The 26,001-nt window shown below is 36.3% G+C and overlaps 1 protein-coding gene across 1 annotated transcript; it reads left to right on the top strand.

Annotated features, from left to right (window-relative positions):
- The first annotated feature begins 21 nt into the window (after positions 1-21).
- On the top strand, positions 22-16,951 carry Selenot (selenoprotein T). The gene is made up of 6 exons (XM_013071219.3): positions 22-276; positions 7,951-8,061; positions 8,946-9,072; positions 10,961-11,048; positions 13,709-13,860; positions 14,474-16,951. The coding sequence occupies exons 1-5, from the start codon at positions 140-142 to the stop codon at positions 13,831-13,833; spliced, it is 588 nt and encodes a 195-aa protein (XP_012926673.1). The 5' UTR covers positions 22-139; the 3' UTR covers positions 13,834-13,860; positions 14,474-16,951.
- Positions 16,952-26,001: the final 9,050 nt, after the last annotated feature.

The raw sequence follows: 26,001 nt of genomic DNA on the forward strand, positions 1-26,001 counted from the left end.
GCGGAGCCGCGCAGTCGCATTCCTGCTTCCTCGCGACCTTGGCGGATCGCGCCTGCGCAGTGGGGAGCAGCTCGCGCCTAGGCTTTGGGCTGGCTGCAGTCTCAGAGAGAAGGCGGCCGAAGTGGCTGTCTCATTTAAGATGAGGCTTTTGCTGCTGCTTCTGATGGCGGCGTCGGCAGTGGTCAGGAGCGAGGCGTCGGGCAATCTGGGCGGCGTGCCTAGCAAGAGACTGAAGATGCAGTACGCCACGGGGCCGCTGCTCAAGTTCCAGATTTGGTATGTGCACCGATCTGGCCGCCCTGCCGCGCCTTTGCTCGCGGGCGTCAGTACGCGAGGCCCCGGCTTCGCGGCCTAGCGGGCTGCACCTTCCGTAGCTCGGAAGAACGGCGCCAGTGCTATTCCGCAGTCGGCCTTCTCTGGGACGCTGCTGCAGAACGCTCGGTCCGCCCTCCTCTCCTACAGACACAACCGCTCCTTTCTGCGTCTTAGAATGGAAGGACTGGGGTGGGCGGGCGGTAGAAGGTTGAACCCTGGAAGGCTAGGACGCGGGACATTTTTCTGAACGGAGGGCGGGTGGCGGCGACGCGCCATGCTGCCCCGGCCGCCCGCGGAGATGGGGATGAGTAGGCGCGGCGCTGGCTCGCCTTACACTACAGGCGGTTGCCACCCAGTTAACTTTTCCTGTCGTCCTTCCTACAGTCATGCCAGGCTGTCTCTCTGCTTGGCTCGGTGAAGGATGAGGTTAATTCGGGTCGTTGGAGGGGACCCGGGAGTGACAGACGCCTTGTTTTCCTGGGTGACTGTTGGATGAGGGAGTGGGGGCTTTCTGACACATGGCGGGCGTGGAGAGCGCGTCTGAGGAGGCTGGTGCTCAGTTTGCGATTTCTTAGGTGTCAGAAAAGGAGCCTGTCGCTCTTCAAAACTTTGACCGTTCGCTTCTGGACGGGTCTTCTCCCGGAAGTGGCCTGCTCTGGCATCTTCCTACCTTTCAGATATCTTATGCATTCATAGAAAGAGGAAAAGAGCCCTGCGGGTTTTGACATTAGCCTGTAATTGATTTTGTTGTTGCCTAACAGTTATAAGTGCTATAAGCAGGACATTGATACATTTTATGAATGGGATTGGGGAAGGCTGGGGTTGAAAGGCTCAGAATTTGTATTTTTTTAAACTGTGTAATTGTAAAGATGAGACATTTACACCTCAGAAAATCCCACCCGAGGGCTGGGATTACAGGTGTTCACCACACCTGGCCTCCATAAACTTTTAAAAGTTCATGTACTTATATATCTACTAAAGTCTAGATTTGTACCTCGTCTTTGAATAATAGTGCAAATGGGAGCATACTTTGACCATTCTCTTTTCGTGGGTGTATGTTGGGGATTGAACCTAGAGCTTTGCCTTACTAAGCACTCATCACTAATCTATTCCTCCAACCACCCCTTGACTTTTATAAGAAAGTGATAGTCATTTTACCAACCTATAAAGATTGTTAAGGATTGTGTGATACTTTGGATTTAAGTACTGCAGGTTTTAAAAATGCAATTTTTAGGTTGTATAATTTTTCTTTATCTTACCGTCCTGTCCCTTGCTTTTCCAAAATACTCTTACATTTCTGTTAGAATTATTGTCAGTTTACCACGTGTGTTTTCCACTGAGGATATTCTTAAGGCTTTTAAGCTCTGTAAACAAATGTAGGGAGGGACATTGAGTCCTTCGTATTAAGGTTTATAAAAAAGTCGAAAGCACCTGAGTTGCACTTTTTTTTTTTGTACAGGGGATTGAACTCGGGACCTTGTGCTTGAGAGGCAGGTGGCAGCACCACTGAGCTAAACACCCCCAGCCCTGAGTTGCACTTTTGAGTCTTTGTTTTTGCTTTTAAGTACAGACTTGTTTCAAAAGTCTGATATAAAAGTTTCTTTGGTGTCATCCTAAGCATGTTACAGAAGTGCTTCATTTTAAAATATTCAGTATATACATAGAAAGTAACTTATTTGCCCTACTATATACAGATAAAATTCAGCTTGTTTGTTTGTTGTTCTATCTCCTAGAGATTAATCTGTTTATAGTAAAGTGAATATTAGATTTCTAGTTTTGGTAGACTCTCTTGAATATTCATGTGCAAGTTAGAGAAAAGAGGAAGCTAATTCAATTGAGGATAAACATTAAATCTTAAAAATTCTATTTGAAATTTCAGTGCTATAAAATGCAGTTTTTCATTAACAATTTGAAAGAGAGCTATTTTAAACTTTGAATTAATTTTAGTTCCTTATTTTATTTTATACTTTTTCTTAAATAACCATAGTGGTAATTATACGAGTTTTGTAATTGCTAGTAGAACAAACTAGCAACATAATGCACAAAGAAATTAAATCCAAAAGAGTATGAAGCTTATTACAGAACTGTCAATTCTAGGTGTTTTTTTTTTTAATTAAATGGTCATTCAGTACCTGCTAATGGGCCAGTAACTAAAGATTTCATTATAAAAAAGACATATCACCACTTAATGAAACCTACAAAAATGGTATAGTGTTATTCTATGTATCTTGAGTCTTTGGTCTGTTATGTCAATTAATACTATCAAATAGAATATGATAGTGTTGATGGCATTGATTTCATATTTGTGAAAAAATTACACTATTTATTTGGACGTTTAAGCATTGAACATTAAAAGGAAGTTCCCTTGTTACTTTTCTTGCTTTGACTTGCATTTGTAGAGGTATTACAGTCGCTACTTGTAGGTATGGTGTTGACATACATGTTTTATTTCCTTGTGTGTGATTTAACATGTTATCAAATCTATAGTCGCTATAGTTTAAAGAGATTACCGACTAACCCTTTACAGTTAATAATTTAACATTTGACAGTTGAATTACTGCTAAGGATTGTAGATTAAATGAAGTTAAAATTTTAAAACATAAGCAGAACATGTCACAATTTTAAAATTTTTCTTAATTTAATTATCAACTGTTGTAATTTTCAGACAGCCAACTTCTAACTGCATTTTTAAGAGGTAAATGAAGCAACCATTATAAAAACAGATTTTTCCTTGAGGGTCTAGTGAGCCATCCTAGAAAACCTAGTTTCATTGTGGACAGATACTCTAGAGAACAAAGAAAAGACAAACATTTAGGGAAGAGGGCTCTAAGAGTTGTCCAAATGAGAGAAATGGAGTTTGGAATACAAAGGTCGTAGTAGAAGTACAAAGAGCTTTGAGAGATCTTAAGTAAAGTTAGTAGCTTTAGGTGATGAAGTAGTTGGCGCTTTGTATTCATGAGTTCCACATCTGTGGATGCCAGCCTTGGAGTGAAAATATAATTTGGAGGAGAAACTACATCTGTACTGAACATGTACAGACTTTTGTTATTATTCCCTAAACAATGTACATAGCATTTTCATTGTATTGGGTATTAAAGGACCCGAGTTCGATCCCTGGTACCAAAAAAAAGTAATCCAGAGATGACTTAAAGTATACAGGATGTGAGTAGGTTATATGCAAACACTATGCCAATTCATATAAGGGATTTGAGCATCTCTACATTTCTGTATCCAAAGCGGGTCAGGTCCTGGAACAATTTTCCCCATGGATCCCATGAACTGTGGAGAAGTATTTGGAGAGAAGTGGGCAGAAGCAAGCAAGAACTGGCGAAGATGACTCCTGAGTTCTGGAATGATGCTCTACTATTCCCTGGTGTGATAAACAATTAAAGGAGATAAGTTCTGTGGATTAGTTTTCTGTGAGAAGGAAGTGAAGGCATACTGAATTTTGAAGACTGAATGAAGACAGCAGCTAGGAGAAAATCCCCACAAAGAATTTTCATCACTCCAAAATAGCCATCTTAATTTGAACTAGAAAATTTAGCAGTTACTGTACGTCACCAAGCCTATAAATGTTATATGAAATAATGGTATATAAAACCTAAGATGCACCATTATTTTATTTATTTATTTATTTTTTGCACCATTATTTTATTTTATATACCATTTAGAAAGAAAAAATAATGCTGTTTAAATCATGCTATAATAATCATAAGAAAAATCCTGAATCCCAGAACTCAGGAGGCTGAGGCAGGAGAATCACTGTAAGTTTCCGACCAGTCTGAGCTATTGTGAGTTCAAGGCCAGTGTTAACTACTTAGCGAGACCCTGGCTTCAAAACAAAACAAAAACCCACAAAAAAATAGGGTCAGGAGGCTTAAAAGAAAAAAAGTGAAACCATGCATATGTGTTTATCTTTTCTCTGTCTCTCTGTTTTGGAGACAGGGTCCCACTATGTAGCTGGTCTTGAACTCCCTATGTAATCCAGACTCAGCGATACTCCTGCCTCAGCCTCCTGAGTGCTGGGATTACAGGCATGTGCCACTGCACCCAGGTTGTTTTTTTTTTATGTCTTTGTTACTTAAGAATTTAGTTGGATCCTTCTAGTTCTTTCCTCTCTCATTTCCAAAAAGTGCAGTCATGTTTTTACATATCCTACTCTGACTGCGGTGCAGTGTGGGGTTGGTGAAGGAATGTCGTTATGTAGGTTTTGCCATGAACTGATGATCAAGTCTTGTAGTGATGGTGGCATAACCTAAAGTTTATTTCACTCCCCTTTTTTTCATATCATCCTCCCCCCCTTTTGTTTAGTTCTTGAGAAGATACGATTTTTTTTTTTTAACAGTAAGATTTGAAAACCAGTTGTCTGGTGGGAGATACAGTATTTACAGTAAATAGATAAAAATACATTTTTTTTTGGTACTGGGCATTGAACTTACTTTGCTTAGTATAATCTCTTCAAGTTTCATCCATGTAGCAAATGGCAAGATTATTTTTAAAGGTAGCATATTTCATTTTTCTTTATATATTTATCAATTGGTAGATATTTTAGTTGCTTTCACCTTTTATAATGCTATGATCAACATGTTGTACAAATACCTCTTCAAGATCCTGCTTTAAATTTTTTGTATATATACCCACAATTGGGATTGCCCATGCCTTGGACTATTTTATAGTGCTTTAACAGAATACTTGAGACTGGGTAATTTACAAAGGAAAGTTGTTTCTTTTGGGTTAAAGTTCTGGAGGCTGGGAAGTCCAGGAGCTCAGCACTAGCCTCTAATGAGGCCTCTATGCTGCTTCATCTTAAGGTGGGAAAGGTTAAAAGGCCAAGCCAACACTGAAGAGAGAAAGCATGAGTGGTAGACTTGCTTTACAATAACCCAGTCTTGCTCCTACAAGAATTAACCCACTCTCTTGAGAAAGGAATTAACACGTTCAGGACAGGGCCATAATTCGTGTGTCTTGCTGCTGGGTGGCTCGAACCACCAGTGGTACATGCATGACTGTCCCATCAGGTAGCTTTTTATTAGTAAAAAGACTGTTAAAAGTGATTTAGATTTGTTTGTACCACCAGTGGTACATGCTGCCCAAGGGAACAGCCAGGTTCAAGCTGGCAGAACATGAAACATGTTAATCTCTCTCAAGACCTAATCATAAGTTTTGAAGGAAACAAATCAGATTCAAACCACAGCAGCTGAATCATACAGTAATTCAATTTTTATTTTTATTTTTAGATACTTCAATAATGGCTGTACCCTTTCACATTTTTTGCCAACAGTGCACAAAGGTTCCTATTACTTCTTATTCTTACCAACATTTGTTATTTTCTTTTTTGAAAGTAGCCATCATAGTAGATGTAAGTTTATAGTTCATTGTAGTGTTGATTTTTGAGGGCCTCATATCATATTCTGCTCTCCCCTCTCCTTAGTATTGGAGATTGAACCCAGGACCTTTGTACTTTTTTTTTATTTTGAGGTAGGGTCTTGCTAAGTCACTGAATTAATCCTGACTCATACTTGTGATCATCCTGCCTGTCTCCCAGAGTTGGGATTACAGGGCTGTACCACCATATCTGGCTCTTAATTCTGTTTTTTGATTTTGAGCTTTTTCTTGAAGCCCTTCCATATTTATTTTATCATCCTGTTGCAGATTAGTTCTGAATATAAGCTCTTATTTTTAATCTTTTCGTTACTGATTCTGCTCTTTTGTTTTGTGACCTTTTTTCCTTAGTCTTTTGGGTGTTTTCTTTCTTTTTACTCCTTTCTCAAACAAGATGAGAAACAGCATCAGATACTATCTACTAACAAACTGTCTCCTCCATTGTACTACTTATAGCAGCAAAAATACATAGATTTTTGTCTGTTTTGCATAATGTTGCAATTTTGGAACTTAGTACCTGTCAACAGTCAGTGTTTGTTAAAAAACAAACAAAAAACGTAGAACCTGTCATAGTCCACTGTGGTTGGCTGCATGATAATCTAGCTTCTTCATTCCCTCCCCATTAACTAACTCTTAGCTGGAATATAGATAAATAGTTCCCACTGCATTGTTGACTAAAGGAACCAAGTCCCTAGTCCTCAAAATACTACATTTAAAAAGTGCTGTTTAGATAATCAACTCCATCGTAAACACCAGTGCAAACTCCGGCATTGAAGTCAAGTGGGTTTTCTTGGTTTTAAATTATTTTTGTGATATCTTTAAAACAGCAGCAACATTAAAATTTTCTTTAGAGAAAACAGTTATGTTACAATACTAATACTTGGGCCGGGGATTTAGCTCAGTGGTTCCACCACCTGCCTCTCAAGGGCAAGGTCCCAAGTTCAATCCCCGGTACCCCCCCTCCCCAATACTAATACTTGATGAATATAGGTGAAAAGTTTACTCAATGTGTTGATTTTTACTCTTGTAACTTTTCTATAAATTTGCAGTTATATCAGATTAGTAATATAAGCAGCCCAGCATGCTGCTTGGAAAGAATAAAAAATACAAATGGTAATAATAAAATATTAGATAAGGTGGATGGTAAATATAGAAGGTATCTGGAAATTTATAAGTTCATTTAAATATTTAGCTACAGAGATTTATCTCTAAAAATTCATACTTTATAGAGATTTACTCTTCTGAAACATTCATTCTAAATTCAAAGGAAACATTCACTATAAAGAAAAACTGTTGGGTTGGGTATCTTTTTTCTCTTCTCTTTTTGAAAAGCAGGTTTTAAAAATTAAGATCTAGTAATATTTGTACTATTTCACCCTGTCAGATATAAACTATATGCTATTTCCTTGGATTGAGGGAAGTGATTAGTATTGCTTTTTTCCCCCTTTGATTGACAAAGCTGACACTTTAGGCTTTTCTGTGACTTAATTATTGACTCTGCTTCCTTGTTTCAAGTGGTACTTTCATTTCTTCATGGTATTTATGTGTTCCTCAACTTAGAACTTAGTGAATTTAAGTGCTGAACAATCTTTCCTGAATTTGTAAGCTCTTGATTTGAATGGTGTTGGCACCTCCCTCCTTTTTTATATATATATAATGTTCTCTGATGTATTTTCCTGTACTTGCTGAGAAACATATACAGTATCTGAAATGATTGTTCAAACACTTTAATGGAGATTGGATGCTGTTGACTTAATTTCCAGAGTAATGTCATATTACCGAGAATTCTTTTCCCAATCTTGTTTTCCTTTATTTACTTTGCATAATAGAAACACTTGTGAGTGAGAAGGGCTCTAAGTTTAGTCTAAGCTCCTCTTACTATGGTTGAGCAAAAAATTGGCCCAGTTAGGGGCAGAGTAAAGATAAGAACCAGGGTTTTAGGTCTCATGCTTTGGCATTGTTTGTATGCTTTTTGTGCCCCAAATGTGAAAGTCTCAACTCATGAATAAGAATTGTTTTTATTTTACTGTTTAAGCCATGGATTAAAAAAAAGAAAGACCACATTGGTGTGAGAGCTCAAGATATGCTAATATATATGAATAAATACTTAATGTCTAACAATAACCCAGAGCTACAAAGTTTAATATTGTAATGAGAGGAATGTAATAATCGTTAGGCTTTGTCTCATTGCAAAGTAAATCTACATAGGTGTATTCTAAACCACTTAATGGAAACATTTTCATTTTTCTGCAGTGTTTCCTGAGGTTATAGGCGGGTGTTTGAGGAGTACATGAGGGTTATTAGCCAGCGGTACCCAGACATCCGAATTGAAGGAGAGAATTACCTCCCACAACCAATTTATAGGTAAGTAAATTTCAGTAACTGAAAAGGAAAATGATTTATTGACTTTATAATCTTTTGTGGAGTGGTTTAAGTACCTTTTCTTGGTTATTGTTCTTTTATTGGTTATAATATTAAACACAGAGAAAACTGCTTTATAAATAGCAAGTTTATTTGACCCAAATATAGAAGGCTTTTTCTGAAGGAAGAATGAGGTTGTTTCAAGAGATGACAACTATTTTAAAGATATGTTTTTTTTAAGTAGTCTTTACTGTGGAAATAAGCTAGCCTCCCCACCTTTTTTTCTTTGGTGGCAGGGATTGAACCCAGGGCATTTCACATACTAAGTGTGTGCTCTACCATTGAGCTATACCCCAGATCTCCAAAATTTCATAGCAAGTCAGTGATCTATATAATCAGTCATCTTTTTTTTTCTGGTACCAGGCATCAAACTCAAGACCATGGGCTGGGGATTTATCTCAGTGGTTTCGCCGCCTGCTGCACAAGCGCAAGGACCTGAGTTCGATCCCCGGTACCAAAAAAAAAAAGACCTTGGGCTTGCTTGCCAGGCAGGTGCTGTGCTGCTGGGCTACATCCCCGGCCCCTGTACTGTCTTAAAATAATTGTTGTTTTTTTTTTGGCACCAGGGATCAAACTCGGGACCTTGCGCTTACAAGGCAGGCGGCGGAAAAAGTAATTGTATTTTTAAAGGCCAATTCTGTATCATTTTTAGGTACTTTTTGATTGAGTAAAATGATTAAATACTTGTGTTTTTTAAACTGCACAAAAAACTTACATTACTTTTTCCATGGTAACTTTCAGAAAATATATACATGTACTTAAATTATTAAATTTTAAAGTAGATAACAAATTGAGGTTTCTGATGAATGTTTCTTTTCTTTTGATAGACACATAGCATCTTTCCTGTCAGTCTTCAAACTAGTATTAATAGGCTTAATAATTGTTGGCAAGGATCCTTTTGCTTTCTTTGGCATGCAAGCTCCGAGCATCTGGCAGTGGGGCCAAGAAAATAAGGTATGTAACTTAATAGCTTTGGGAACTGTAGGTTTTTAGGTTGTTAGTGGAAAGATTTTAATTGTTTTGTACTTGTTACTGATTTTTCTGTTAGCGTGTATTATTTCCATTTATACCACTTTTGATCTTTTGGCAGGACACTTCTCTCCCCCCTCCTTGGCTGGTTCACCTATCAGCTTTTTCAGACTTGTTGATATTATTTGTCTTAGCTCATGTCATGGCATATAGCATTTACATTGATTGGAGTTGTTAGGATCCTGCACGTGGCACATTTTTATTCCTCTCATTTCCCCTTCCCTCTTCACCCCTCATCTTTGTTCCTTTGAACCATTTCCCTAGTGGATGAAATCTGTCCTGAAGAGAAATAGAGAGGTGTTATTTTAGTGGAACCTAGGCACAAAATAATTTATTACTTGATTTTCATAACTTAGTCAAATTGTATCTAGCAAAACACAATATATATGTAATATATATCTTTTATACCAACTAATATGATATTAGTGGGTTGATTCACATTAAAAATTGGATTTCCATTTAACCCATGTCATCAAAACCCTTTTCTCTACTTGTTCTTTGACTTTTCTGTTCATAGGGATCTGTTTGCCAAATTGCCAGAAAGAATCAGTATAAATATTATAAATAATTAAGAATCTTGTGCTGTTCTTTTTTCCTTTATAGACTCTTGCAGTATGCCTTCTTTCTAGATAATCTTGTTTTCATCTGTTTTGCATAAAATCATTTTTCAAAAATCTATCATTGTCAGAAATGGGTCTTAATTTTTATTTCTGTCTTGGATGGATTTGCTTAGGTGCTTCTTCCTACGATGTATCCTCTTGTTGGAAACTCTATCTGATCTTGTTTTTTTATTCTAGGCTGAATACCTTTAGCAGACTCTTACATAGCTGTACATTTTCCTAGGGAACCATTTATTTTCAGAAACATACAAGATTTCTTAACATAAACATCCTCAAGTGTTATCTCTAATTGAAGTGTATCTCTACCCTGCTATTAACAAATTGTTGATTTGCAAAGGATTCAAAATAGGATAATTACTTATTGGTAACGTTTTGTGCTATACTTAATGATTCCAGATTGTATTTGGTGCATTTTACTTCTCTGTATATATACAGATATAGATAAAGATACAGATATAGATATATATCAAGATTGATCTACTGTGGAAAGAAAATATACATAAAAGCTATACTTTTATGACAGGTCCTCATGTATTGTTCCCTTGAGAGCAAATGCTATGAAATCAAACCCTCCTTAGTTCAAATGGGGCAAGAGGGAAAGTTGTTTGTCATCTGTTATGTACATTTATTTTTCTGAAACAGCTTGCTATGAATTGATATCTTCACTATATCCACTTTTGTTCTAATGCTTTTGCTAAGTTAAACCTTTTCTGTTCAACAAACAACTTCTAGCCTCTAGGAAGTTATAGATTTGCCTTCAAAAGATGAATGAATGCACTTTTAATATGCCTATGCTCTCTAACCTGTTTCTTAGTTTGGCTTCAAATGATGTGTTTAAAACATGAACAGGTTGTATTGAATTCATAGTTACTGACTATTGCATCAGTAGTCTCTTGTGAATTTTTATATTATAATGCACTATAAAAATGGTAAAGTGAATTGAATCCTTATGCTGGCATTCTTTAACTTAGTTCTCTTAGAAATTCTTTGTACAGTATGAATATCATAAATTCTTCAGAATGTGTAAAGCTGTGAATTTATACTCAATTTTTCTTGTTGTGTAGATGTTATCTGAACCTATGGAATAACAATAATAGCTTGTATGGAAACTTTCAAAGTAGATTTTACAAAAGCATTTACCAAATAAAAACTGTATTAAGATCACTGTCTTAGATTCTCATATTTTCTTTTAGGTCTATGCATGTATGATGGTTTTCTTCTTGAGCAACATGATTGAGAACCAGTGTATGTCAACAGGTGCATTTGAGATAACTTTAAATGGTAGGTTCTGAATAGTTTGTGTTTTATGATAAATTTTAAATTATTTATAATGAGCCTCAGGCTCTTCTTTTTTCTTTATTTGGGAGTACAAGGCCTCACATGTGCTAGCTAAGTACTCTGCCACTGAGTATATCCCAGCCCATTTTCTGGGGTTTTTTTGGGTACCAGGGATCAAACTCGGGTCCTTGTGCTTTCAAGGCAGGCAGCGGAACTACTGAGCTAAATCCCCAACCCCTCCATTTTCTGTTTTTTAATAGGACAAACTTTTTTAATGTTCACATGAAGTTTATTTCATAGATACTGAAAATTTAGGAGACAGAAAAATTTGGAAAACTTTAACTTGTTCTCTTTTACTCTTTATTTTTAGAATTTCTTGAGGAATTGGCCCTTGTGTGTTCCCCCCTCCCCCATTGTTGTTGTTTTTTTTTTTGCTCTTTGGTACCAGGGATCGAACTTGGGTCCTTGTGCTTGGCAGCAGGCAGTGAAACCACTGAGCTAAATCCTTGGCCTCCCCCATTGTTTTTTGAGACAGGGTCTCACTATGTAGTTTAGGCTGTCTTGAATTCACTATTTAGCCCAGCCTGGCCTCAAAATTCCTGTTGATCCTTCTGCCTCAACTGCGCCACCACACCCAGCGGCCCTCATCTTTTGTTAAGTTGTTTATCTAGTCATTTACTCCCATAGCTTTAAAATCAAATCTGTGTGATGATTCCTGAATATATAGCTCTAGAGAACTCTAAACTTTTTTAAAGTGCCATACCCAGGAATCTTAAACCTGCTCCAAAATGAACTTGTTTTCTTTTGGTACTTGATGTTGAACCCAAGCCCTTTGCACTGATCTACATCTGCAGCCTTTTAAAATTTTGAGACAGGGTCTCATTAAGTTGCCCAGGTTGGGCTTGAATTTGTAATCCTCCCACCTTGGCCTCCTGAATGTGGGCCTTACAGACATATGCCACCACCCTGGCCTTCGAATAAAATCTTTTTTTTTTTTTTTGGTACCGGAGATCGAACTCAGGACCTTGTGCTTTCGGGGCAGGTGGCGGAACCACTGAGCTAAATCCCCGGCCCGAATAAACTCTTGATTACTTCTACTTCCTACCTTTCCTTTACACCCTTAATTTGCTTCTCTTCAGGCATTTGTCTACCCAATTGCCCTGAAACCTGGGATAGCATCTTCCCTCTTACTCTCCATCTTTATAATTAATTACCATATCTTCTCAATTATCTCTTAGGTTGCTCAGAAATCTACATCTTTATGCCATCACCCCAGTCTGCCACAATTACCTTATTACCCTATTATTTTTTCTTTTTTTTGGTACCAGGGATTGAACTTGGGTCCTTGAGCTTGTGCAGCAGGGGGTGAAACCACTGAGCTAAATCCCCAGCTCCCTATTATTCTTTTTCTAAACAAGAGGTTGGTACACATATCCATGAGCTAACAATGGTTTTTACATTTTTAAATGATTAAAAAAATTAAAAGACTAATGTGTGACATGTTGAAATTTCTGCATTTATGTTTTCACTTTTGTCAATGAAAATTTTATGGAAATTTGTTTTCTCTCTAGTTATATAGGTAAACCTCTATAATCTGGACTTTGTCTCTTGATCCATAAAGTCTAAAATTATTCTCTGCCTTCTTACAGAAAAAATTGCCAATGTTTGTTCTAGACAGTAGAGAGATTTTTTTCAGATGCACATTTTCTTTTGTTATTTAAGTGTTTTAAATTCATTAAATGGTTTTACTTTATTCTCAAGATACAGACCAGAATATTAAGGTGGCTAAAAGGCCCTGGAGACTAGGAGTAACTATGGTCCTGTGCTTCGTAGCTTGCTGCCTATATTATATGTGTTTTATTGGAACACAGCCATGCCAGTTCTTTCACATATTGCCTGTACTTGCTTTCAAGCTACCATGAGATGAATGGCTGTGGGACTGTGTATTTTCCCTAGCCAAAAATGTTACTTCCTGGCTCATTAAAATTTGTTGATCCTAATTTAGTTCTTTTCACCTTTCTAGCCTTGTGTCACTCATCCCTCTCCTATATTTCAGCTATGGTGACTTGCTATCAATTTTAATGTGCTGGGCATTATAGCCTTTACAGTTCTATTCTGTTTTTCAGAAGTTTTGTTGTTGTTTTGGAGGGCTTTTTGTTTTGTTTTTTTGGGACAGTTTTGCTGTGTAGTTCAGGTTGGCCTTTGAACTCACTATAAAGCCGACTAACCTTGAACTCTTGACAGTCCTTCTACCTCAACTTCATTCATCCTGGAATTATCGGTGTGTGCCACCATGCCCAACTCTCAAAAGTTTTCTAGTCCCATAAATTCTCACTGTGTCCTAGTAATTTTTCTTTACCTTTTAGGTGTCCGTCATTTTAAATACTACTTTTCTGACTAGTCAGAGATAGAGATGTATGTTTGTGCTGTTATAGCAGTGTACACTTTCTAGCTTTTAACTTTAGCACACAATTGCAATTTTGTAGCTATTTGTGTAATTCTTTGTATTTTGTGTAGTAGAGTATAAGCTCTGAAAGATCAAGAAGCTATATTCTTGCTCACATCTGTATCTCCAGTTGTGTCCACCAACACTCTTATTTATGAAATGAATGTCTATTATAAAGCCATCTCTTAATTTTGAGGTATTCCATTTATTTTTATAGATGTACCTGTGTGGTCTAAGCTGGAATCTGGTCATCTTCCTTCCATGCAACAACTTGTTCAAATTCTTGACAATGAAATGAAGCTCAATGTGCATATGGATTCAATCCCACATCATCGATCATAGCCCCACCTATCAGCACTGAAAACTTTTGTAAGTAGTTTAAAAATGAACTAGTTATAGCCAAGTGTGGTGGCACATGTCTGTAATCCCAGGCTTAGGCAGAAGGATCACTCGAGGCCAGCCTGGGCTACATTGTGAGTTCAAGGCCAGCCTGGAATACATAGTGAGAGCCTGTTTAAGAAAAATCAAAAAAACCAACTAGCTATAATTCTTATCAGAAATGTTAGTAGATATATATATTACATATATTACCACTTGAGTTTCCAGTTTAAGATTGAAAGATGAGTCTGTCCATCATTAAAATTTATAAGTGTATCAAGAGAGTTTGGACCTACCAAAATAAGATTGTGCTGATAATTTTATCTCAAAGGCTTAGTGATTGAGCCTGCAACATCATCTTTTAAAAAAACTCTGAACTCCTCATAGCCAAAATTGATGTACTTACCTTCAGATAATTAACTGTAAGAGCATGATAATTTTTAGCAGTTTAAGATAGAAAATGTATAAGCAAATGTCTGAATATGATGAGTGTTTAATTTTTTACTTTGCAGAGTTGTTCTCAGTTCTTTTCTCATCAGAATTTACATTCTAAGTTTTTATGAACATGATTATTAAAATATTCTTTTTTCTGTATATCTTTCAGACATTAAGGAATTTTTGCAAGAGCAGCGCGACTGACATTATGAAGGCCTGTACTGAAGACAGCAAGCTGTTAGTACAGACCAGATTCTTTTTTGGCAGGCTCGTTGTACCTCTTGGAAAACCTCAATGCAAGATAGTTTTTCAGTGCTGGCACATTTTGGAATTCTGCACATTCATGGAGTGCAATAATACTGTATACTCTCCTATCCCCATTCATCTAGTTAATGTTTCTTTTTAAAATGTAGGTATTATTACTACTTATAACTTTTCCTCAGTCATATTTAAAAAAGGAGAAATTGAATTACAGTTTGTTTTTTTTCTCAAGATGTCTGTTAAGTCTGTTTTGCTTTTTTAAATTAATTCTTGTTTTTTTACAGTTTAAAGTCAATGTTTTGGGGAATACAGCTCAAGTTCCCAAATACTTTATAAAGTTTATCAGACATTTCTTAATTTGGCCATGTTCAATTATAGTTTTCAAAATATTGCTGGTTATGAACAATGCATTATAAGATTATGGGGAGAGGGTCCAATATCTAGAGTACTCAACCAATTTGTGTGTATGTGTGTATGCGTGTGTGATACCAGAGAACTACTACAAAACCAACTGCTTTTTAAATCCTATTGTGTAGTCAAGTGTCTTGCCTTGACCAGTCTACTGAGTTGAATTAACTGGGCCTTTACCTTTATACTTAACTAAATAAAAAACTAAGCAGATGTCAGTTAAATGAGAAAGTTTCAGTTTATTGTTCAGTGTACCTGTTAACATCATATTTAATGATTGCCTAATTTTTTTTTAAATTTACAGATAATATCCACAAGGAACAAACTTTAGATTCATACACAAATAATAAGTTCATTTACCATTTTTAGGATAAATGAAACTCACCTCACTAAATATAAGTTCACTTGAACCTCTTTACAATATTAATATTGCCAGGTGTGGTGGTGTACACCTGTAATCCCAGCACCAGGGAGGCTGAGGCAGGAAGATTGCTGTAAGTTCAAAGCCAGCTTGGGCTAGCATAGTTCAAGGATAGCATGAACTATATAGTGAGACCCTCTCAAAACAATACAAAACAGAAAAGCCCCCAAAACATTGTTATTAGGTGAACAGAGATCTCTTGTTCAGTAACCTAATTTGTCTAGAACATATATCAAATTGATTGATTGATTGATTTTTTAGGCAGGGTCTCACTGGTGTAGTCCAGGCTGGCCCTGAACTCAATATGTATCCCAGGCTGATCTCAAACTTGGGATTGTCCTGCTTCAGCCTTCTGAGTGCTGGGATTACAGGCATCCGCCACCATGCCCAGCAAGAATTTTATTGTATTTAAAAAACAAAATTGAAAAAATTTTAAATTCAATTTTATGCATTGTTCCAGAGTTCTAAAAGGAGTTTTCTAAAAGCTTAAATTGATAAAAACTATAAGAATTATTTAACAGAAATAGGACCATAATGTACAAAAAAAGTTACATATCAGCAGCAATGACATACTTCAGCTTCCATAAAATAAAGTAGTAGAGGCAAAAGTTGCCCTAGATTTGTTGGTGGAAATTAAGAGATTTAAGGAAAAGCTGTGAGGTAGTAAAATATTGGTTTCACCTAATTCTTTAGTATTATATGATATCTAACTTTAAACTTGGTCACTGAATATTTACTGAATGTATATGAGATAATGACCCAGATTGTGTCAGCCTCAAGGTGGAACATACTGGGAATTCTAGATTATGGGAATTTAGTCTAATGATTCACTGCAGAAAATTGATTAAATGATTGTCCTTTTTGTAGAACTGTTAACCTGAGTTCTTCATACAGTGATAGTCAGTAGACTTTAAAAGTTCCTTAAAAATTATTTAGGTATAATACCATTTTATCTTGTGTCAAACTCCCTGTCTCCTGCAAGTTGAATATCTTCTTTAGTGTGTCTTGGGGTTCTTTTTTCAGCTAATGGACAGTCCATTAGTGACACAGTTAACTTTTTAGCTCATAGACATTCAAACTGGGGCCTGAATGTTCCCATGGACCTGACAGGTCAACCTGAAGAACCTAAGATTGAAATCCAGCTTTCCCTATGTTTGTGTTAGGTTAAATAATTGTCTTTTAGAGAATAGATTTAAGTGGCTTACCCACTGAAAAAACTCAGCTATTTTGTTGACACTCGTCACTATTTTGTCTTACGCTTAGCCATATTTAAATCTAGAATTTAATAGGGTCTAGTAAAAAAATCAGTAGAACACATGAATGTAAAATACATATAAGGAAAAGGAGAAAGTAAACTAGAGTGTAACTCTTCCACTAACATTTCAAAATTTATTAGTTGCTTAATGGTGTGGCTGTGTAGTTTACAAATGTCTATGCACCATATTAATTAAAAGATTGTAGAACATATCAGCAAATTGGCTAAAGTTATTGAAGTTTTTTACTGCAGTTGTCATTGTGGAAGAAATTGTTATATTAATAAAAAATGAGTAAAACATGGCTTTATATCTCAGTGTGTAAGATATGCAGACAGATATTCTTTCATAATATAAATGACATGGTTTATGGCACTAATCTTAAGGATAGCCTTTACAACTATTAAAATATGGGATCCTAATGATGGTTCATTCTTTAAATGTTAATTAGTTTGGAACCTTAATTGGCTGGCAGATATTCTGTCATGGTCATAATTTAAAATAATTCAGATTTTAAAAAATAGCTTAGGATTTTTAAACATAGGTTAATCTAAAGCTTGTATTAAAATCTTCAGAGAAACAGGTGAGGAACTGTAGAGTTTGTGGACTTACCTCTATGGCATAGTGAAAACAAATTAATGTGAAAGGAAACCCTGCTTTATGGAATTAAATCTATACTAGAACACTGAAGTTTTGCATAGTTGCTTCATGTTTATAAAAATGACTTAACACAGGTTCAGTACATTGGGAACATAGGAGATACACAGAATGACGTGAGAGGAAAGTTGTTTCTAAGAAAGTAATTATTCCAGTTAATCTTTTGTCACTGCAACATTCTTCCTGGTTAATATTTTAAAACTTTGTATCAGTATGCTTTAAAGGGAAATATTGAATCTTCAAGTATAATTTAAAGCAACTGCTTTGAAATGCTAGATTTTCTCACAGCAAAGTAAGCCACGTCATGCTTACATTCTGCTCATTTTATAGTGACCAGTGACCTTGATTTTCACACTAAACAAAATACATTCTTACAGTTCTGAGTAGAGAAAAATGCCTACTTTTAGTTTTATTAAAAGTAACTGTAATGGAACTCTGAATTGCTTGGGAAATTCAATCTGAACTATTTTATACCCTTCAGAGGAAAAGATTGGTTCATATAACCAAAAACTCTGTTGTAAGGTTGGCCGCACGGATTATTAGAACTCTCCTGTAAATTGGTCCCATTTTCGTCATAACCCTCCACCCTGAATGAGGAAAAAAGGATGAAGGAGAAGGAACGTAGGTAAAATCCCAGAAATGTCCAACGTGTGTCATATTTTCTATCTTTGGTATTTTTGTTTGTACATGCTAAGCACACACTGTCACTGAGCTTTATCCCCATCCCCAACATTTTCTATCTTTGGATTTTTTCTCTTTTTCACTAGATACCCATTTGTTGATTTTTTTTTCTCATTATTGACTCTGTCCACCTACCTGATTCCTTTTCAGGATCATAATTAAGACAAATCTATGGCTTTGTGGTTAGAAGCTGCTCAGATCAAATACCTGTTTAACCCAACTGAGAGTTGTTTAGAATTGAAGCCAGCATTTAATTGCTTGACTAAGAAAGATAAGTATTAGAACCAGAAGGCAGGTTGATACCAACACTCCCTTAGGCCACTGGCTATCCCTATGTGTTGTATGTACTAGCAACCTTACTAGAGGATGAGAACAACTACAGCTCCGTTGTTCATCTCTCTTGAGTTGCTAAGATAAAGTCTGTGGAAAATTGTGTTGATTATGTTTTCCCCTAAATGCTAAGAGAATGTATTAGAGAATGCTGCTGAATTTTATCTTGGTGCTGTGAAGCTATCTTGAGCTTTTGTAGGATGTTCAGCAGCACCTCTATTCTCCCTTCTAGAAGCCAGGAGCAATGCACCTCTCCCAGTAGTGACCATCAAAACTGTCTCCTGGAGAATAAAACTTCAACTGAGAACAATTGCCTTAGCCAGTTGGTTTATGCATGCATGCATGCATGCATTCATTCATTCTAAAGCCATTTTAGTCTTCCTTAAGCATTCAGGCCTGTTTTCGTCATGTTGTCATTACTTTTCTTTACATGTTTTTTTTTTTTGGTACTGTACATTTATGTAATATTTTGGATCTCATATCCTTTCCATGTTCTCATATGAATCTTCTGAATACAAAGTTCTTATATCCTTTTCAATCATTGCAGTAATTCTTAAGCATGGTGTAGCACTGTGGATTACATAGAAAGTATATCAGTTTAAAGGAATGGCTCTATAATATAGATTGCTTTATTTTAGCAATTTATTTATAGTGCCCACCTATAATCTCAGCTACTCAGGAGGCTGAGTCAGGAAGATCTTAAGTTCAAGCTAGCCTGAGCAACATGGTTTGATCCCTTTGAAACAAAAATTGCCATATTTCTTAAGGTGGTTCACACACACACTGAAGGGAAACAGGATGTAGCAGAGTGGGGATTGCATGCAACTTCAGGAGAAACATTTCCTAGGATATCAATTTTGCTTAAAAGATTGAGGGAGTTAACACTAAAAACAAAATTTTTATGTTAAAACTAATGAACAATTTAGAACAAAACTTTCATGAATTTTAAAGTAACAAAATTGTGCTCTAACAAGCATTCTGGTATTCTTGTAGCATCACATTCTTCAGACATCTTTGATCTTGGTTATATAACTTACAAGTAATGTAGGATTTTTTTTCCTTCAAAAAATGATTAATGTTAGCTTTTGTGGTCACTCATATTCCCTTTGTATTCTCTGTAAATTTTCTTTTACTCTAGGATTGAGTGTTGTGCTCTCAGAATTGTTCTCAAATCCAGTCTTGTGTTTACCATTTATTTTTTTATTTTATTTTATTTTTTTGGTACCGGGGATCGAACTCGGGTCCTTGTGCTTGCGGAGCAGGTGGCGAAACCACTGAGCTAAATTCCTGGCCCATGTTTACCATTTAGATGGTAACCTTTGGATGTAATTTAAATTCCTTTTGGCATCTATTTGCTGCCCATTGGATATGGAGCCTTTGGTTTTGACCTGAGAACATGAAATTCACTGCAATTAAAATACCTAGTGGTTTAGTATGATTATTTTTTCTTGATTTTCTAAGAAGCCATCCTTGCTCTTTGTGGCCCAGTCAATCCTGTCTTTCTTCCCTAGGAACAATACATTGTCTGTCCTATGAGTATTTCAAGGACATTGATCTTAGATATCCACTTTGGGGAATAATTTTGCTTATTCCAAATAAAATTGTGTGATAGAAATTAAACTGGCTACTTTCTTCAGACCAAATGAAAACTTCAATGTTCTCACTTAATACAAATATGAATAAGACCTATGAATCTTATTTTGCTGAAACCTGAAACCTGCAGACATGTTGGGCTGCCTCATGTATGTAGTATCCTTATTTCCCACCCAAAGGCCATGACACACTTGTGTTTGGGGAAATAATGGGCACTTGACTGGAGATTTCTTAAGGGTCCCTCACAGTGGAGTTTCAATTCCCAATCCTCAGAAATTTTTGAAATTCATTTAGTTAAAAGATACAAAAGGATGCTGAAAAGACTTAGGTTTCTGGGATATAATTCATCATCGTGATATAAACAACAGTACAGGACCTATATAACCAAGAGAAACTACATACATGAACCAAGTATGGATCAAATGATCCAAGTTTTCTCTTTGGGAGCTGTATTAGTCTGTTAAAGCAGCTGTTACGAAATGCTATCAGATGGTTTCAACAACAGAAATTCATCTCAGTTCTGGAAGCCAGAAATCGAAGATCAAAATGTCAGCGTTGTCAGGGTTGGTTACGGGTGAGGCCTCTGGCTTGTTGACAACAACTTTTCTTTCCTTTGTGTATACATGGTGAGGGAGGACAGGAGTATCCTGGACTCTATAAGGACAGCAGTCCTGTGGGATTGGAGCCTCTGTCTCATGACTTCATCTAACCTTAATCACCTCCCTAAAGGCCATGTTTCCAAATGCAGTGATGAAATTTTAGGGGTTCAACATAGAAATCTTTGGGTAACAGACCATTTCATATCAGACACTTACATTCTAAGATAGGGAGAGGAGGATGTCAAGCAGAGTACAATTACCTGATCAAGTTGAGACAATTTGCATGGCAAACAATGATCAAGGAGGGAGTTTTACAAGAAAGAAACCCCCCCAAATCTGCATAAGCATTCCCTCTCACCAACAAGCTTAAAAATAAGCGCAGCATAATAGAAATATATTGGTCCTTATCCCAATTTCTAGGCTTTTGTGCTGGGCGTGGTGGCACAGGCCTGTAATCCCAGCACTGGAGACTCAGGTAGGAGGGTCGCTATGAGTTTGGGGACCAGCCTGAGCTACATAATTCAAGGCCAGCCTGAACTGCATAGCAAGACCTTGTCTCAAAAAACAAACAACCCCCCCCCCAAATTCTAGGCTTATAAACCCTTAGAAATTTACTGAGTGATGTCTTTTGCTGTTAGTGAGGAGTCCCTTATACCTATACACCTAAGTTTATGTTAGTGAATGATTTAGGTTAGGGTCCCCAGATAACAGCAGGAAGCTGATAACTAGAAAGCCCACACGATTAGAGAATTGGAACTTTCAGCCACACTAGCCAACCTCTAAAAGGGGAGAGCAACCCTGGAAATTAAGCTCTTTTAAAAGCAGAACAAACTGATGAACTGGGTTGGTGAGTTCCTAGGAAGGTGGTACACCTGGAGAGAGCATGTACACACACACACACACACACACACACACACACACACACACACACACAGATACCTTGCTTTGTGCCTCATCAAGTTCTTCCTGAATTTTATCCATTAGAATAAAGCAATAAGCTTATGTAAAATATCTTCCTGTGTTCTATGAGCCATTCTAACAAGTTGGTGAGTTCCTAGGAAGGTGGTACACCTGGAGAGAGCATGTACGCACACACACACACACACACACACACATACACACACACAGATACCTTGCTTTGTGCCTCTCATCAAGTTCTTCCTGAATTTTATCCATTAGAATAAACCAATAAGCTTATGTAAAATATCTTCCTGTGTTCTATGAGCCATTCTAACAAATAGTTGATTTTGAGGGGGTTATGGAAACCTCTAATTTATGTATCCAATTGGTCAGAAGCACAGCTGATCCAAGATTTGCAATTAGTTGCCCAAAATAGGGGGCGATCTTGTGGCACTGAACCCTTAACCTGTGGGATCTGATTCTAACTCCAGGTAGACTATTTCAGAAATTAATAGTAGGATACTCAACTTGTATCAAAGAATTGGTTAGTGTGGGGAAAAAAAGATCACATTTTATGTCAGAAGTGTTAGGTGAGTAGAGAAACAGTTTTCTTTTTTTCATTTCTCAGGGGATTTTTTTCCAGTTTGAAAGGGTGAAAATGACTCAAAATTAATAGTAAGGAAGTGTTATACACTTTGAAGAACACAACAAATTTATTACTCTTCAACATAGAATATGCAATGTCAATCCTGTACAAATATACTAGATGTAGGAAAAAAAAAACAGAATGTGAACATAGAAACCAACACAGAAAAGACAGATGATAGTATTATCAAAGATTTTTAAATAATTTTATACAAATCCTCAAATATTAAAACCATGAAGGCAATGATGAGAGAAAGATTTAAAAAATTCTAGCCAAGAAAAATACTATATTTTATATGAATAATTCACTGGGGCTTGGAAGATTACATATTAAAAGATCAGTGAACATAAAACAAAAGAAACTGCAAATGGAAGAGAGAGAAAAGACTGGAAAGCATCAGTAACCTGTGAGATACCATTATGAAATATAATTTACAGGTAACTACAATCTCAGAGAGATAGTAAAAAAATATACTTGAAAATAGTGATAAGAATGTTTTCAAATCAAACTACATTGAGAATCTATCTCATCCCAGTAAGAATGGCTATCATGAAGAATACAAAAAATCTAAATCAATGAGCCCAATCAATAAATGGGCAAATGAGTTGAACAGACAGTTCTTATAAGAAGTACAAACGGCCAATAAATATGTGGGAAAATATTCAACATGTTTAGTCATTAGAGAAATGCAAATCAAAACTACATTGAGGGCTGGGGATTTAGCTCAGTGGTTCCACTGCCTGTTCCACAGGCACAAGGACCCAAGTTCAATCCCCGGTACCAAAAAAAAAAACTACATTGAGATTCCATCTCACCCCAGTCAAAATGGCTGTCATTAAGAATACAGAAAACAAATGCTGGCAAGGATGCAGGGGAAAAGGAACCATTTTACACTAATGGTGGAAGTATAAATTAGTATGGCCACTCTGGAAATCAGTGTGGAGATTCCTCAAAAAACTAAAAATAGAGCTACCATATTATCCAGCTATACTACTTCTTGATATATCCCCCCCCCCAAATTATAGTTGGCATACTATACAGCAGTGATAGGTTGTGAACCTTTTGGAACCTTTAAATCTTTTAGAATTTTTAATGATAATAAATGTGTTGCAGCACATATGCCACCACTACTATAGAGATACCAGCATACCCATATTTCTTGCAGTACAATCCACAATAGGCAAGATACAGAAACAGCCTAGGTGCCTGTAAACAGATGAGTGGATAAAGAAAATGTGATATATATACCCAGTGGAGTATTTAGCCATAAAGATCAAAATTTGCAGCAAAATGGATGTAACTGGAGATCATCATGTTAAACGAAATAAGCCAGACTCAGTCAAATATCCTATTTTCTTTCATATGTAGAATCTAAAAGATATGTTAATTTTAAAAAGTGATGACAGGAAGGTAGAAGGGAGGCTATTAGGGAAGAGGAAGTTGGTTATGGAGGGGGAATAAGCAAAGTATGTTATATGCAGGTATGAATATGCAAAACTATCCTCTAATATGAGCTAGTACAAATTTTAAAAATATGGAATTTAAAAATTAGAAATATGTTTGGAATATTTAAAAAATTTTTCAGAGCCAAGCATGATAGTGCAGGCCTATAATCCCAGCACTTATGAGGGCAAGGCAGGAGAATCACTGCAAGTTCAAGGCCAGTCTGGGCTACTCAGTGAGTTCAAGGCCAGCCTGAACTACATAGTGAGATCCTGTTTTAAAAAATAAATTTTTTGAGCTAAAATTCACATGCCAGACAATTCATTTAAAGTATGTAATTGATTTATATTTAATAGATAAATTTATACTTAGGTAGTCAAAAAGTATGAGAAGATGATGACCAACAATAGATTTTCTGGCATAAAGTGTATCATAGTCCAAACAACTTGGAAGAAATAGGTTGAAAATAAGTTTAGAAAAAGAAAAAAAGTTTCTGACTCTTAAGAGCTTGTTAATATACAGAGTCCATCAAAAAAATGTATACACACTTAAGGAAAAGAAAAACTTGTATGTTTTAATACTAAATTTATTGAGACATTATGATATTAATACGTTACCTTTGGTTGCAACAATTATAAGAGGTGCTCAAAGCGGTGGCCATTAGCTTCCCAGATATCAGTACAGTGAACTGCTGCTGCTTGGGCAACCTTGGTCATTGAGATTGATTGCTGCACATACATTTTCAATTTCTTCTCTAAGGGTCAGCAGCGTCGTGGGTTTTCTGCAATATACGACATCCTCTAGGGTTCCCCCATGTGAGAGTGTCTTAATTTCTTTTCTCTCATTGCTGAGACAAAATACCTGACACCCAAAGTTAAAGGAGAAAAGGTTTATTTAGCTCACAGTTTGTAGAGATTTCAGTCCATAGTTGGGTGGCTCCAAGGCAAGGTGGCATGGCAGAGGAGCATTGCAGAGGAGAAAGAGTTCATGGTAGGCAGAAGGTCGCAAATCAAGCAAGGGACTAGACAAGCCTTTTTCTGTCCCTTATATTGTATCCAGTCTGCTGGGATTAGAGTGGTTACCAAACCAATCAGGGGGCTGATTTAGTAATCACCCACCTTTAATCCTAGCATTGCACCATGAATCAATTACACACTCTAGATTTAGCCACCTCTGAAAAAGCCCCACCTGTAACTGCATGAGGCTTTGGAGGGGTATCTAGACACAAGCCATAACAGGTTAACATCATCTATTGAAAAAAATCATACTAGTTTTTTTTCCCTGGAGTGTGCATACATTTTTGGCAGACTGTATTTTAAAAATTGATAATGGTAAGTATTATTGTGGCAGTTAGATTCTATTGGATTATTTGAGAAAATGTTTTATTTCAAAATGTCAAGATTTACAGTACATTGGAAATTACATTTTTTGCAACTGCATAAACTTAAGATGAATCATACATGTCAGCTGAAAAATGCACAAGTGGGAACAAGCAGAAAGTCTTTTTTTTTTAAATAACTTTATTATCAAACACACACACATACAAAAAATTAAAACCATTCAAAGAAGAACAATGCAAGGGGAAAAAAACCACAATAATATTCAAACACAGTAGAACTCAACCAAAACAAAACTGAAAACCACTTAAATATTTTTCCATATAACTTAAAAAAGCATCTCAAGCACCAACAAGACACCAGAGGATGTGATTTGTTTCAGAAAGATCCCCAAAACCAACACTGAATAAATAATGATCTGGAAAAAAAACCCAGTTAGTTAGCAGACTCCATATAAGCCAAACTTCTCCCTAATTTAAATTTTGATACAGTCATATGACACGCGATGGAAACACAATCCCAGAAATATGTTATTAGGCCATTTAATCGTGTGTACCCTTAATTACACTCTCAGTTTCTCACACTAGAGAAACTATTCGGTATTTACACATGTGTGTCCTATTTATTTCACTTAAGAAGATGGCCTCAATATGCGTCCATTTAGCTATAAATGTCTCTAATTTCTCACAGAAAGTCTTTCTTAAAGGGAAAAGCTAGGATGGATTGCTTTGTTTCCTTCTGGAGGGCCAAGAGCCATTCACTAGAATGTAGTTTATTTAACTCACATCTTTGTTTTTCCAGGCTATTGTAATGAGAAATACAATGAAACAGAAATTGATCTACACTTTACAATTTCATCTGTTTTAAGACTGCTAAACATTGCAAAAACTTAAATATGTATTTATAGAAATTGTATGGGTGATTTGTGTAGTACTTTTTATCTATTCCTATTGGTAAAGGGAAACAAATATGTTTGTATGAAACAAAGTTACTTTTACTGTTTTTAACACTTATTAATATAGCTTATTTTAACAATAAATCATTCTGCTCTTTCTTTTTCGTGCTACTGAGGGTTGAGCCCAGGGGCTCTCACATGCTAGGCGAGTTCTCTACCACTGAGCTATAATATCCCCAGCCCTTTTTAAAAAATTAATTTTGAGACAGGGTT

This window comes from Heterocephalus glaber, unplaced genomic scaffold (assembly GCF_053883595.1).
Source record: "Heterocephalus glaber isolate CG9 unplaced genomic scaffold, H.glaber_assembly_v1.0 deba00001504, whole genome shotgun sequence".
In the NCBI taxonomy this organism is placed as follows: domain Eukaryota; kingdom Metazoa; phylum Chordata; class Mammalia; order Rodentia; family Bathyergidae; genus Heterocephalus; species Heterocephalus glaber.